The sequence below is a fragment of the Sapajus apella genome, unplaced genomic scaffold, assembly GCF_009761245.1.
Source record: "Sapajus apella isolate SASKATOON/1434 unplaced genomic scaffold, GSC_monkey_1.0 scaffold6, whole genome shotgun sequence".
NCBI lineage: Eukaryota > Metazoa > Chordata > Mammalia > Primates > Cebidae > Sapajus > Sapajus apella.
The window spans coordinates 65,700,061-65,715,712 of NW_022436946.1; the positions used below are offsets into that span (position 1 = coordinate 65,700,061).

Genomic DNA, 15,652 nt, shown 5'->3' on the forward strand with positions numbered 1-15,652 from the left:
CGCTCAGAGTGATCCTCCTGCCATAGCTGACCCCAAAGTGCTAGGATTACAGGCATCGGCCACTGCACCCAGTCCTGGCCTCTATTTAATATAAAGACCTCTTCAAGTCCCTTGGCTGCTTTAGGCAAATTTTACTTTTATTTAGATACATATACATATATTTTTGAGACAGGGTCTTGCTGTCATCAAGTCTGGAGTGCAGTGGCTCAATTACAGTTTACTGCAGCCTCAACCTCTTGGGTTTAAGTGATCCTCCTGCTTCAGCCTTCTGAGTAGCTGAAACCACAGGCATGCCACCATGCCCAACTAATTTTTAATTATTTGTGAAGACAGAGTCTCCCTAAGTTGCCCAGGCTCAATTTTTTTTTCTAATCAATACATGTACATCCTCTCAAAAAACTAAAACAGAACAATGAGCTTTGTAAGAAAAAACACTATTTTCCTATATCCCTTACCATGCCCCTAAGTAACCATGCTCAACTCTTTAAGTTCTTTTCCATTTTGTCTAATTACATACACTGCCATTTTTCCTATTTCCTGATTTTCTTTTCAATTTTAGATATTATCTATTCATCACTTATTTTAGAAGACAAAGATGTAGCCCGCTTACACTTTTCTACCTATCCTCCCAACATTGTTATATGATATTTTTATTTAAATCCATATCCAGTGTTCACATGATTATGTGTGGCTGCACTGTGTATTGTACTAGCATTGGTTTTATGGCACAACTTTTTGTTTTTCCTAGAGCTAATAAATTGCTTTTTTTATTTGCTTCATTTTCTCAGTACCTATCAAAAATTCGTCCCTAAATGCTTCAACTATAAATCTCTAATTACATATTCAAATACTTCAGGTAATTAATCATGTATCATTTCTTTCCTCTCTTCTCTTTTTTCCTGGAGACATTTCTGTTAGATGTCTTTTTATTCTACCCTGGGTTGCTACTCTCTAGGTTTGCTACAGAGTGTCACCTTGATATCTCTCCTGTTACCATTATCCCAGAGATTACCCTTGCTCTCTCTTCTGTGTGGGAACCCCTGGTTTTTGGATCCCCTGTCTTCTTCATTCTTGGTTTATTCCTCCTCTGGTGGAGTACATCTTTCAGTAGCTGAGAAAAAGTGAACTGATGGCAATTTTCTGGGTTGCTGTTGTTGAGACATTGCATAGCTGAAAATGTTTTGCGTGACAGTTTGGCTGGAGACAGAATTATGGGTTGAAACTGGCTTCCAATCAATATTCCCAGTGTTGCTGTTAACAAATCTCATCTTCATTCTTTTGAGTGTGACCAGTATTCTTTCTTTAGATTTTAGCATCTCTTCATCGCCAGTGCTCTGAAATAATATGCTAATCTTTGCACACATCACTTTTCACAGCGCTAGGCACAATCTGGAAACATATTTACTTCATTCCTAAGGAATTTTATTGTATTGTTTCTTTGTATTTTTTGCCTCTTGTTTTTAAATTCTGCAGAAAGATACTGGGTCTCCCCTAATATTCTTACCTCTTTCTCCTATTTTCCATATCTTTAAATTTATATTCTACTTTTGGTATGTATCCACTTTCTGTTCCAACCTTCCTACAAACATTGCTTTGTTTCTGCTGTAGAATTTTTAATCTCCATGAAAAATTTTAATTTTTGGAATGGTCTTTCCTATAATCTCCCTTTCTACTGCACGGTCTCACACACTGAAGGACATTATTATTATTTACATTTTTTTCTGTTATCTCCATTGACTTTTTAAAATCTAGATGTTTCAGTCTTTGTCTATCACATTAGAGATTTTATTCATGTGACTGGTAATCCTTGGCTCCCCATTTCTATTTAAATATGAGGAATAATATTACAGCTAATATTTGTGAGTGATTATTAAGTACAGTACCAGGCATTGCTCTATGTGAATTATATGTTATCAGCTATAATATACCTGATAATCCTTCTGCCTCAGCCTCCTGAGTAGCTAGGTCTACAGGCACATGCCACCACACTTGGCTAATTTTTTAAAAAAATTTTTGTAGAGACAGGGTCTCATGAGGTCTTGAATTCCAGGCCTCAAGCAATCCTCCCACCTTGGCCTCCCAAAGTGCTGGGAGCTGTGAGCCACTATGCCTGGCTTCAACATGCCATGTTAAATCACATGTCCTTAACTGCTTTTAAGTAGTCCAGGATTTTAATTTTCAACGTGAGTGATACCTACTACTGAATCTTCACATGCAAAATAATGTAATAGGGTGTGAATATTTATTTTGATTACTTTAGAAATGTAATGTGAAATCAAAACAAATTTTAAATAAATGTAAGTTATATAATTTAGGTGGAAAAATCATATTTTTAAAATAAATCTAAGTTATATAATAGCCTTACTACTCTAATGTGCCATTATTTATTTCCAATATAGAGCATTTCTCTTGAGCTTCAAAACTCAAAGCAACAAAATTCACATATATAAGACCAATAGCAAAGTGAGACCTCATCTCTACCAAAAAAGTAAACAAAAACAAAAACTGTGAATTATATTCAGAAACATGAACTATTTGAACTATCACATAATAAAAAATCATAGTCAAGATGAAAACTTTTCTCTATATCCTTGCTTTGTACCCTAAATGACTAGCACTTTAAAAACATACTATACCATATTACCATTTCTACTTAGTTTTAGCATCATACTAAATTTTTTTGCCACATAACATCTTTTATATTTGACCTCAAATTTTATTTTTATTTATTTATTTATTTTTTAAGATGGAATCTCACTCTGTTACCCAGGCTGCAATGCAGTGGCGCAATCTCAGCTCACCACAACCTCTGCCTCCCAGGTTGAAGTGATTCTCCTGCCTCACCCTCTCGAGTAGCTACAGGTGCATGCCACCATGCCCGGCTAATTTTTGTATTTTTAGTAGAGACGGGGTTTCATTATGTTGGCCAGGCTGGTCTCAAACTCCTGGTCTCATGATCTGTCCACCTTGGCCTCCCAAAGTGCTGGGATTACAGGCGTGAGCCACTGTGCACAGTCTTGACCTCAAATTTTAATCAATACTTAAACAAATTAAGGCAATAATTTATCTAACCCTGTTAAAAAACTTTTGCTTTAGACTCCAATCTACCCCAGCCCCACTGCAATGTATGGAGAGGTGAAAATTAGCATGTACTCATCAAATGCAAAAACAAAAAGCGCCAAATGTCTAAATGCATACCTTAGTCCTGGTGGTTGTTTTATTCTGTCTTCTTTCATTCCACACAAATGCAATGGCAGCCATAAAATGAACACCATGATTCATTGAAATGGGGCCCAACAATTCAAGAATCTGTTGTCTCAAGTTCTAAAACAATTTGAAGCAAATTAAAGTGAAATTTAAAACAATGAAAACATTCACAACTAGACTGCATTTTTAGTTTCTTTGAAATAATATAGTTCTTATAGATTTTACTACCTAAATAACACGAGAGGAAACTTTAATAACATTAAGAGCTACACCATGACTATAATTCTAAAAGAAAAACAAATCCTATAAAATGACAGCTACGAACCTGCCAAATACAAGTCTATTCACTGTGAAAAGATACTAGAAAAACACAACATATGAAATTTGACTAAGTTTGATATAGAGTACTTTAAAAAAAGGTGAGGCATTCTATAATTATACAACACCTTATGTTTTATTTAAGTAAAACAAAACCTAAAAAGTATAGTTTAATCCAAGCATCAAAACTTAGATTAAATGTTCTAATGGTTCCCATCCTTATCCTTCTCCCAATTCCGTATGCGTTCCCATGGATCCTAGATCCAGGCGGTCTGGTTTAGGAGTAAAATTAGGCTATTGAAGGATGTCAGTTTGACAACTCGACATGGCACAGCATTTGGAAAACATGAGAGTGCAAGGAAGAAAAAAAAAATTTTAAAATAATTAATCCTATCATCCTGAGATAATTACTGATAAAATATAAACTTTCTTTATTCCTTTTTCTGCAGATTTACTTTTTACATAATTGAAAATATGCTATTTGTTCAATTTTGTAACATCCCTGTTTCACTGAGCTTTTGAGCCCTTCTCCATCCAATAAGAATTCTTCAAAACCATGATTATTATTGCCTGTTTAATGAAACACCAAAAGGATAACTTAAAAATTCCTTAATTTCTTGTTTACGAACTCTCTTCTTCTGCCATTAAATAATACTATAACGAACACTTTGTATATATATCTTTGCATAATTTCGATTACCTTAGAATTCATTCCTAAAGCAGATTACTAGGTCAAAGACTATGAAACCTTTAAAGCTCTCTGTACAGATTGCTAAATTGTTTTCCAGGAGGGCTTTGCATATTAAAATGTCAACTTAAAATGTCCTAAAAAAAAGGAACAAAGTATGAATAAACCCTAAATCACCTGAAAGAAGCTAGACACAAAAGACCAAATATTGTTATCATTCCATTTATATGAACTTTTTCAGAAAGAGCAAATCAATATATGGAGAAAACAGATTAGTGGTTGATTGGGATTAGGAATGGGAAGAGGAAGTGGAAATGGCCACAAAGAATCTTTGTGGTAAAATACATATTCAAAAATTTACAGAGTTCACAACTCTGTAAATTTACTTTAAAAAATTAATGAATTATATACTTAATGGGCTAATTCTGTGATATGTCATCCATAGCCTAAGAAAAATGTCAAAAATTATTTGATAATTACTTCATCTATGCAGGTTCCTATAAATACTACACAAATTTTTCATATATTCTGAATATAATCTTTGGAAAGGTTCTCAAACAGACTCTTGAGCTCTATAGATTAAATATTAATTGCCTAACCTTTGTAGCTCCAAGATTAATAGTGGTAACAGATGCAGATGCAGCAATAGTCATCTTTTCTGAAGAATCAGCTTGATGCAGTATGCTCCAAAGCAATGTCACAGAGGACATGATCATATGAAGGATTGAGAGGATTCCACTGCGTGCTTCAAACAAGTGTTTCTGGTCTACATTGACCAAAAGCTATTAACAGTGGAGGAAAAGAAATATATTATTACTTACTTAGATTTACAAATGGAAATTCATTAGACCTCATAGTCTTTCAAAAGGAGTCAAATATATGTACAATCTTACTTGGTGATACTGTGTAGTTGGATCCAACAAACAGTAATGAATAATGGCTGTAATCCCTTCCAAAAGAGTAAGAATCATATCTGGTGGAATAATTGATGCCATCCACAGAGGCCTGAAATAAAGTTCATTCACTTAAATCCAAGTTTTATGATAGCATAGTTCCATTTTATCACTAGTAAATACAATGTGTCAGGCACACAGTAAATGTGCAATAAATACTAGATTAATAAATGGCTAAAAGAATAGATCAGAGGCTTTTACTACCGCATCTATAAAATAAGTGAGTTGGACTAAATGTACTAGAGTTCTTTTGGCTACAGAACTCTACACAAAATAAACAAATAATGGCCAGTGAATCTCTAGCTTTGGGAAATGGGAGGCATATTAACATTAAACAATACAGGCAGTTTTCTTATTATTTTACATGTAGAAACTGAGGTTACTCTAAAGAAAAATAAGACATCAGTCTACTTGAACTCATTTTTCAGACTTTGAGCATGGGGACTCAGATCAAATTTGCCTCTAAACCATGAAAATCTAAAACAAGAAATAAAATTACATGGAAAAGATTTGTAAATTTAAATTATTTTCAGTCTTAAATATATTTGCACTTAGATAAAATATAAAACCTGGGAAACCTTTTCCTAAGATTCCTATTAGTTTTGCCAGCTCAGGCAAGAAGAGCATTAAAATTAATTTCAGACCTTGGGAGAAAATAGGTCTGTTTAAATTTTTCTTCCCTTTCCATTCTAGATTCTTTTATTGATACTCTTCCTCAAGCCAAATTTTCTTTTTTTGTAGAACATAACATACTATTTGTAACCTACCGAAAACCACTAGTTTACTCAAGTTGTGACCTACTTTCCAGACATTAAGTAGTCATATGTGAAAAATGTCAATAACAATAAAGTTAAAAAACACCTCTTACCTACTATCAGATAATCCTGTTTCGTATTTGTACTGCTGAATTAGATTATCTAGATTTCTGCACAGTTGTAGTGTCACAGAAACAACCACTCTCTGTAGAACTTTTCCCATGTAAGGCAGAGTAGATGTGATTAAACCAATCCATTGTGGGTGCATCTTACATGCACAGTGTTGATGCAAAGCTCGTATTACCGCACAGAGGAACATGCCTTGACACGTGATTGGCTGAGCATGCAAATACTGAAGAGAAGTCATGGGCTGATGGGGACTAATGTGTTCCAAGTCAGATACAACAAAATCAAAACCTGTTTCATTCTCTTCAGGAATAGTCATTACTCTGTGTTCTAGAACAATCAGTCTCTGAAGCACCTTAAGAAGTTGTGACTGTAACGTGCTGCCATTATCAATTTCATCCTCTGAGAAATTAATAAGGCTATCCTCTGAGAAACCTTCTTCCACAGCAACCATGTTCTTACCTGCCATTTTTTCACTATGCCATTTCTGAGCACTAAAGATAGATGACAGCAAACAATGAAGAATCACTTTCTGAACTTTGCACTTAGATAACATATCAGAAATAAAACTAGGGAAACCCTTTGCTGAGCTTTCTATTACTTTTGCCAGTTCAGTAAAGAGTAGTGTCAGAATTTCTATGCTCATCATCTGCATGTTTCGATTGCCTATTAGATCTTGTGGAGTAACCTTGACATGAGTTGGGTAATGGCTACGCATGTAATATAAGCAGAGGGAAATAAGAATTTCTATGTACATAGAACTCCGGAAATTATGATTTGAGTCCACTGGAATGTGACTATAAAAATCTTTGCCCATAACAGAAATCCGGTGTCTAGCCAATAGATTCTGAAGGAGAGACAACTGAGGAGTATATGCGTTATTTACACTAGTAGTTGAAATGGCATTTACAAAAGCTATAGGGTTAGTTTTCAAGATGGCTTTGATGGCAGAGAAAGCATACAAAGTCCTGGATGAATCATACAACTGGAGGTACAGGAGCACATGTTGATAGAGGGGATGAATGTTGAAAATGGGAGATTTCCGAGATCCTGGAGAACCCACGTCACTCTCAATTTCAGAAATGTCTCCCTCTCCACAGCTATACCAGTTCTCTAAATCCAGACCATCACTGAAGAATACACTGGTTTGTTTGAGTTTTTCATTTGAAGATTTTTTCTTGTCATCATCCTTTTTTCTGGCAAGTTTTACTTTAGGTTTTGCTCCTGGTTGTTTACCTGACTCCTTAACTATTGTTTCCTTCTCTGAAACTTTTTCTGATAATTTTTCTTTGAAGCTGAATTGAATACTACTGTGACTCCTCTGTCTAGATTTGGTTTCTATGGAAGCAACAGAACCATCATGAAGAGTGTGTGCGGTTCCTGAAATACAAGGTGAGGAGCTATTCCTGGAGATTCCATTTGCCACACACTCATGGCCTCCCTCTGCAGACACAGACAGAAATTGACAACTTTCATTATTTAGCAAAGCATTCTGACTCTGTTGATTGGAGTCATCTTCAATTTTAATCATCTCTTCACCTGGATCTGCACCACTGCACTTTGGGGGCATAGCTTCAATTTCTAATTGAGATGTAACTGATGCAGATTCCACTTCAAGGCCACTTACAACTTTACATATCAGGTCAAACACTACCTGCTGAACATCATCATCTGGGGAGCCTTCCTTTGGCATCTGGGAATCCTCTTGGGCATTCACAGTTTCAGAATCAACTTCATAACTCAAGTTGTCCCCAGCAGAGGACTGTGAACATCCTGAGTCAGAACTCTGAAGTATTTCTATCTGTTGGTCTGGAAGGTCAAAATCAGACACAACCATTGGAATTGTCTCACTGCTGGTACTTAGGAGGGAAAGTCTGTCGCTTAATGGATTAACGGTGAGACTAAAGTTCTCTATTTCATCCATGGTAAGTGGCTTTTCTCCATTTCCTTTTAATGTGATGAGTTGTACTTGGCTCACTGATAAACAGTAAAAGAAGAAAAATACAAAATGCATTAAAATATTTGAAATGCAGAAATGTAGACTGACCAAGATTTTTAATCATTAGTGTCAGCATCTACTTATATTTTCCTATTAAAATTACATTTTATTGCAGGTAAAAATTTTATTTTTCCTTCCTGTGTAATATCTCATTTTAGTTATGCTGTTTCTAAACTCTCTGAAGAGTTTAAAATTAGCAGCAAACCACAAATACATAATTCATTTCTGTATTTTTTAGAGGGCATACAATGATGATGACATTCTTTTAGAAAAGGTGAAAGGCTTAGTGCCATACAAAGTGTTACATAGCAAATGCTAGCAAATTTAGGGAAAGAATCATAATACCATTGATGAGGTCTGGTGCTGATCTCAGGGAGGAGGTGAGAATTCAGCACAGTCAGATAAAGCATTAACACAATGATGTTTTGGCAATATGCAGGGTAATGCAAATTCTTTGAAGACTCCGAAGAGGCAGTGGAAAAGAAGTCAGAGAGAGGAATCAAGCCTCTGTAGGAACACACTAGAGATGAAGTAGGTATACGACAGTTTGGTTTCAGCTTCATCACTTACCAGCCATGGAACTCTGAGAAAGCCATGGCCTTCTAGGCATCAACGACCTGCTTAGTAAAATCATCTTTTCAATACTGACCCCACAGGGTTATCCGTCAAGAGACAAATGACATAGATGAGAGTCTTTTGTCCCTTAAATAAATTAATTCAAGGGGACATTATCACTGTATAGAAGGCATCACTCAACAGTTTATAAAGTGTGGACTCTGTAGTAATGTTGGAATAGTGAATATTTGGGCATGTCACAAATATGACTATATCTGATGGTCGTAATAAAACCTTGAAAGTTGGGCATTATTATTCTCTTGAAAGATGAGGAAAATGACTGATGAAATGCAAAATGTGTATTACAGGTTAACTATAAATTCCCAGTAAAGTATCTACAGAGCCTTGTAGGACCAGAATTGCTAACTAAGCTCTAAAGGTATTTCCATCAAAACTGAATGCCTCTAACCAGAGCTGTGCCTGATTCCTACCCTGAGTCAACTGAGAGATCCACATCCTCTAAGATGGTCAGTGATGAAGTATATTCTGACATGGTCCACATGGCATTGCTAGTATATGAGGAGGGAGAAAATAGGCCCATGGAGAAAATCTCACATGCAATTCTTCTGCCAATTACAGTTGTATTCACTTATCACTTTATTTTAATAATGCTAAATAAAGCTGTCTACTTCTATGTGATATTCACCATTGCTGCAGGCAAAATTTTGCATGAAATGCTTGTCACTCTCTTCTCCTGGATAACAGGGAGCCTTATTCCAGTAACGTTCTGCTTGTACGCGCTGTACTGAAACTCTCTGAGTTTTTGGATGAAGCAGGAGCAATAGCAATGGTTCCAAAACTCGTGCAATATCATGTCTTTGTAGGACTTGGTTCAGCCAGGCTTGTCCCACAGAGCTAGTAGAACCATCAAGACTGTTAAGGCTATCTAACATGATGAACAGTGACCTAAAATAAACACAAATAATTAAAACAAAGAACCAAACATCTACCTTAACTGTCACACTCTTTTCTAAAATAAATTGTGTTTCCTATTTTGAATTAACTATTTTGAAGTAGTCATACTTCAACATAAATTTTACATAAATTTATGCTTCAGCATAAATCATAGCATTTTAATAACCTTAATCCCAACATTCTCAGTAGATATAAGAAAGGAAAAACTTTTTGCTCTTTTAAAAATATACTTATGCTTTGAAGTTTCACAAGCATACATTACTTTTATAAGATTAGTACTGAAGAATAGAAAAAAATATAATTAGTCTTGCTTTAGCAACAGAAACTGAGCCTTCTGCAAGTCAACATTACTCCATGTTGGTCCATGTTCCTCTGCTCACACTCTCTTTGTGAGTCAAAGTTATACGCTTAATTCAAGTAAAGATCTTCTGTGAAAGGTATGAACATGTGGTTTGGAATCAGAAAAGCAAGATTCAAATCTTTTGTATGCAAGTAACAACTTTTCCTGACCTCTATTCCCTTACTTCTAAAATTAGGAAAGATAGTTGTCAAATTAGAGATGATTATTTACAAAGTAAATGTTCAATATATTCGATACATTGTAGTGGTTCAATATCAGATCACTTAAAAATGGTAATGTTCATTGAAAAGCACCAGCTGAAATTATGTTCAGTAGAGCACACAACTGATCTGACTGAGCTCGAACACAGACTCGTGGCCACCATTATGAGACCGGCTGGTGAGACTATCTTATGACAATATGTGAATTCACCTATAAATGGCAGCTTGGAATTTAATGTAGATCTGGTATTTGAAGTCACCTATGTAGTCCAGAAAAAAACCAAAACCACTCTTAGGCAGCTACAAGTTCTCTGGATTCATGGAAAGAATCTGTTAGTGTTTTCAGCTATAGATTTTAATAAATCTAATTTAGGCAGAAGCTTGAAAACAATTGTTTGAGAAACACACAATCTATTATTTATATGCAATTTCACTAAACATGAATATAGACTCAAGAAAGCTGTATCCATTGCTTTATCATTGGCACCTAGGATGGTGCCTGACACGTAGTAGGAACATGATGAATAGCTGTCCAAGGAAGGGAAGGGGAGCTGGGTAATATAAAACCAAGAAGTAAAAATCTGGTGAGTAAAAATACCATGCATTTTAATACAGCTTACAGTTTTCAAAATAATAAGTTTTCTTTATAAAAGTTATAAATTGCTATCTCCTACACGTGCCAAGCTAGACAGTAGACTCAAGGAAAGAGACAACATTAAGATATCTGACTGTGAAATCTTAATATAAAATGTAACTGACCTGTCAAAAGAACGTGCAAAAGATGATTTATTTATGTGGAGATCTCTTGTTAGATGCCAAAGGACTGCAAACTTGGCATGTGCTTCCATCCTTATTTTCTGAGGAGAAACATGGGACTTTAAATTATGTTATTCTCTCTTGAAGATATTAAGTGATTTTAGTAAAATCAAAGTATTTAGGAGTAATGTATTAAAATCAAACTATTTAGGAATAATGTATTATGTTCAATGTCCACAATATTCAAACACACATTGCAATAAACTTTATATTCTTTATGGAAGTAGAAACATAGAAAATATGTAAATACATACAGAAATATTGAACCTGAAGGACCATCTCATCTTGTCTCATAAATAACTATTACCGAGTTTAGACTTTAAGTAATGAGTTTACTAGATTATTGTATAACAGTAGAAGAAAAAAGTTAATAACATACATGTCATATCTAGAGTCAAGAAAGTACTTCATCCTTCATTTAGCATAAACATTTAGTTGTCAAAATTGATTATATTGTACTATTTATTTTTTTTGTCCCAGAAATGATACATTAATCCCAAATAGTTCTTCATCACTTAAAAAGCTGATTTAGTTGACTAAAAAAAAAAAAACTTAAATACTTAAAAATTATTTCTACAAAAAAATATTAAACTACTTTTGAGATTATCTGGGAAAAGATTAACATAATAATGGGTAGAAAAATGTAAAATAATTTAGAAAAGCAAGCACATTTGGTATTAGATAATAAACACATATTAATATAATCAAGTAGAAATTGTCACATTATCCAAATTTCTTAAAGCCTTTCCTTAGCATTTATGGATCCTCCAAGCAACAGCCCCAAGAAACCAGACTGCAACTTTCTAAATTGATTGTGATAGGTTAGAAGAGTGCTTGTTTTTTTCCATGAGCTTAATACATGCTTTTCTTACGAAGCCTGAATTTGTATCAACCAATAGAAATGTAAAACTTAAGTAATAAAAGATATTTTAATTTTTTTCATGGACGTATGTCTTTATTTAGAACTTGGGAGTATTTCTTTAAAAATGAAATACTACCCAAGTGAACATAGGCATATAATTAGTCCTAGATTTATACTAATGTAAAACTTAAATTCTTAGAACAGAGTGCTTTATCTAAAATCTTATTTCTGAATAATTTTGAAAAAAAATCTATTATAGCAGAAACATAATTTTAACATTTTTCTTGGAATACGGTTTTCATTCCTTTTATTTACTCTATCATATACCACTTTCTCCTCTGCCAAATGTTTCATTTATTTAACACAATTCCTTTTTTGAATATGACCCACTCAAACTCACTAGCATTTTGAGTTTTTAAAAAATAGGACAATCCACTTCTAAAAGTTCTTCAATAAAATCTTTAATTTATATTACAGAGCAGCACAGGAAGATCACAAACATCATTAAATTACCCTGATGAAGTTAGTCAAAATACTTATTCCAACTTATTCCAACTTCTTCTCAGGCTGACAAATAACTCAGCCACCTCTGATTCAATTATTTATCACACTTCACATATATTAGGATACAAAATTCTTATTTTGGATATGTAGTATAATAATGCAAATAATATAATCGCACATACTAGCATTCTCTGGCTTATAAATATACTTTTATACATTATTTCATTTCATATATATTAGTTAATATATCCATAAGTTCCTTGACGCCACTGGTTCCTCTTTAAATGACCCAAGAACTGAGACCACCAATACTAAACATCATTATCCATAAGTGGTGTCCTGAACAATGAAATAAACCCAGCATTTGATTTTTGTATTACTTAATTTTTCATATTACTGATGCTTTTGTAAAGAACTTGCTTCTAGAAAGAATTGAATACATTTATTTTATAGATATTAAGATCACTGTGAACAAGCTATTTTCTCTTACTCCCATCTTAATTGCAATCATTTCCCTAAAGTTTTATTAATTTACTTTTTAGTATAGTGTGTGTGTGTGGCGGAAGGTCAGTGTGCACAAGATAAGAAGAGGATTTACCTTATCTTTATGGGTTAACTGGTGACTTATAACATCCTCACAGATGCTAGAAGAAGGAACTAAGTTATGTAATTGATAAAATAGTTCCACACTCTTCTGGTGATGCTGAGGTGTCCCATCTCCCAACTGGTCCCACAATGTTGAAGCTACATGCTATAGAAAAAGATGTAAAAGTGACAGTCACAATACCATACATAAAAATTTATTTAACAAATATTTCCTATTAGGTACAAATGAATGCCTGCTCTCTGTCAGACCTGAAAGGTTTTTAATATTCTATTCCACGGGGAAGAGATTAGTAAGTGCAGTCTTCCATGTGCCTACTTTCTGATCACCCAAGCCCTTGGAACCTTTTATGACAGTCCTTTAATGATATTTATTTTTAGACATCAGACATGTTGGCTGGGCGCAGTGGCTCACGCCTGTAAACCCAACATCTTGGAGGCCGAGGCAGGTGGATTACCTGAGGTCAGAAGCTTGCCACCAGCCTGGCCAACATGGCGAAACCCTGTCTCTACTAAAAATACAAAAAGTTAGTTGGGCACGGTGGCATGCACCTGTAATCCCAGCTACTTGGAAGGCTGAGACAGGAGAATTACTGGAACCTGAAAGGTGAAAGCTGCAGTGAGCTGAGATCACACGACAGAGAAAGACGCTGTCTCAAAGAAAAAGAAAAATCAGACAGGTAAATGTTTTCTGCAGGGCCCAGATAAGACCCCATTTCACTATTTAGTGATGTTTGGTAAAGTGATGCTAGAATAAATTATCCTTAATAAGATACAAATCCCACACTGAATGCAATTTAATATTTACGGTTGTATATTACAGAGTGAAAAATAATTCATAGTCCAAATATCCAAACTACTTAAAACCTATAAAACAGATAATAGGTATTTCAGAGCTATATATGCTAACACAGCACTTGATCTGTGACAGTATTAATAATAATGCAATTAGTAATAATAATAATGCAATAATCTTCAGGGTTCACTACAATACTATAGAAATCAACTCTAGCAGGAGGAAATATCTGAAGGGGCACAATGACATGAAATCAGATTTTAAAACTTTTTTTTTAATGTACGGTATAAAGAATCTACCTGCTTAAGATGTACACAATCCAAATCTATTTGATGTTTGCTATAGAGAATAATATTTATACCATTGTGGTAGAAATCAAAGAATGAATTTCCGGAATTTTTTTCTGAATGACTTTATATACCACAGATGATAATGAGACAATATGAAGAGTGAGAAAAACTTTTCATGAGTGTTTTGGAGTGCTGAGATTTCGCTGTATGAAAAGCAAAAGTGTCACAACCACTTAATTTGAAAGTAAGTTCTACTGCTTTCCTCTTTTAGCTGAAATTATTTCCTCCATGGCCTCAGTGCCCTAATACTTCTCTTTATCCTAACATACCTATTCCTTTATCCTTATCTTTCTCCCCTGCTCACAAAATTGGGAATAAGATGGGGAGAGCAGTATGTATATCAGCTGTGGCATCATTTTCTACATGGTATGACATATTAAGAGGTGTTTAATGAAGCTTTATTATCATCTTTAAAATAATTCTTAAAGCAAACTAGGCCAAGTATCATACATGGCTGTAATTTTCATAGTCATGTATGCATTTCTTAGAATTTACCTTGAAAAATTCAGTCTTCTCAGCTATGTACCTCAGATTGCCCTGAGTGAGGGGTGGTCTAATAACCACAGCTACTCTTCCCTGGTTTGGACTTAAGGGTTGTGCAGACTCCACACTGTTGATGTTTTCCCCAGTGACCATGGCCACAGACTGTGTCAGTCCCACCAGGTCCATGACTAGTGAAATAGCAACACTCTGAACACTGAAATCACTTGCTTGGCTGCAAGCATTCATCAGAGTCTGGAGCCACTGTGGAGGCTGCACATGCTCACAGTCTGAAACAAAAGACGGTAGCAATCAGAGTTCATCATACTAAACATTTCACACACACTCTAAGTTAATTTTGAAAAACAAAGCCACTAAATACTTTTAAGGCCTTGACCTGTTAGCAAAACCATGGTTTGTCACCTAGTCTAGAGCTTTAATTAAGTAGCAAGAAGAATTTCTTATATTTTTTTAATATACATTTTTCTTATGCCAAGTCATACAATCTATTTTCCTGTCCCAAAAATCAGTATATTGATCAATAAACATTATGCAGTAGTCACTGCACTATGTGTGTATATATAGAAATCAGGCCGGGCACAGTGGCTCACACCTGTAATCCCAGCACTTTGGGAGGCTGAGGCAGGCAGATCACAAGGTCTGAAGTTCAAGACCAGATTGGCCAACATGGGGAAACCCCCTCTCTACTAAAAAGTACAAAAATTATCTGGGTATGGTGGCTTGTGCCTGTAATCCCAGCTAACCTGGGAGGCTGAGGTAGGAGAATTGCTTCAACCGGGACCAGGGAGGCGGAGATTGCAGTGAGCCGAGATCGTGCCACTGCACTCCAGCATGGGTTACAGAGCGAGACTCCATCTCAAAAAAAAAAAAAAATCAAAATAAAGGTAAACACATATGTTACTCATCATAATAAAGAAAAGCAGAACTACTGCTACATTACTTTCCTCCAGAAGATTTCCTTTTCAGCTCCTACTTACCTGCAAGAAAACTGTGAAAGACATCGAAATCAGAAAATTTTCCAATGTATCAATCTCCACATAGTGACAGTATTTCATTTAAAAAAAACAAAACAAACAAAAAAAA

General features: G+C 34.9%; 1 protein-coding gene across 13 annotated transcripts in view; it reads right to left on the minus strand.

Annotated features, from left to right (window-relative positions):
• The window catches only part of DOP1A (DOP1 leucine zipper like protein A), a 99,254-nt gene that overhangs the window by 27,269 nt on the left and 56,333 nt on the right, over window positions 1–15,652 (minus strand). For all 13 annotated transcript variants that reach the window (XM_032275406.1, XM_032275405.1, XM_032275403.1 and 10 more), the window contains 8 exons: window positions 14,564–14,838; window positions 12,918–13,070; window positions 10,897–10,994; window positions 9,308–9,567; window positions 6,035–8,024; window positions 5,107–5,218; window positions 4,813–4,995; window positions 3,199–3,324 (listed from right to left, as the gene is read on the minus strand). In XM_032275406.1, coding sequence (XP_032131297.1) covers window positions 3,199–3,324; window positions 4,813–4,995; window positions 5,107–5,218; window positions 6,035–8,024; window positions 9,308–9,567; window positions 10,897–10,994; window positions 12,918–13,070; window positions 14,564–14,838 — 3,197 coding nt within the window. The remainder of the gene's footprint in view (window positions 1–3,198; window positions 3,325–4,812; window positions 4,996–5,106; window positions 5,219–6,034; window positions 8,025–9,307; window positions 9,568–10,896; window positions 10,995–12,917; window positions 13,071–14,563; window positions 14,839–15,652) is intronic.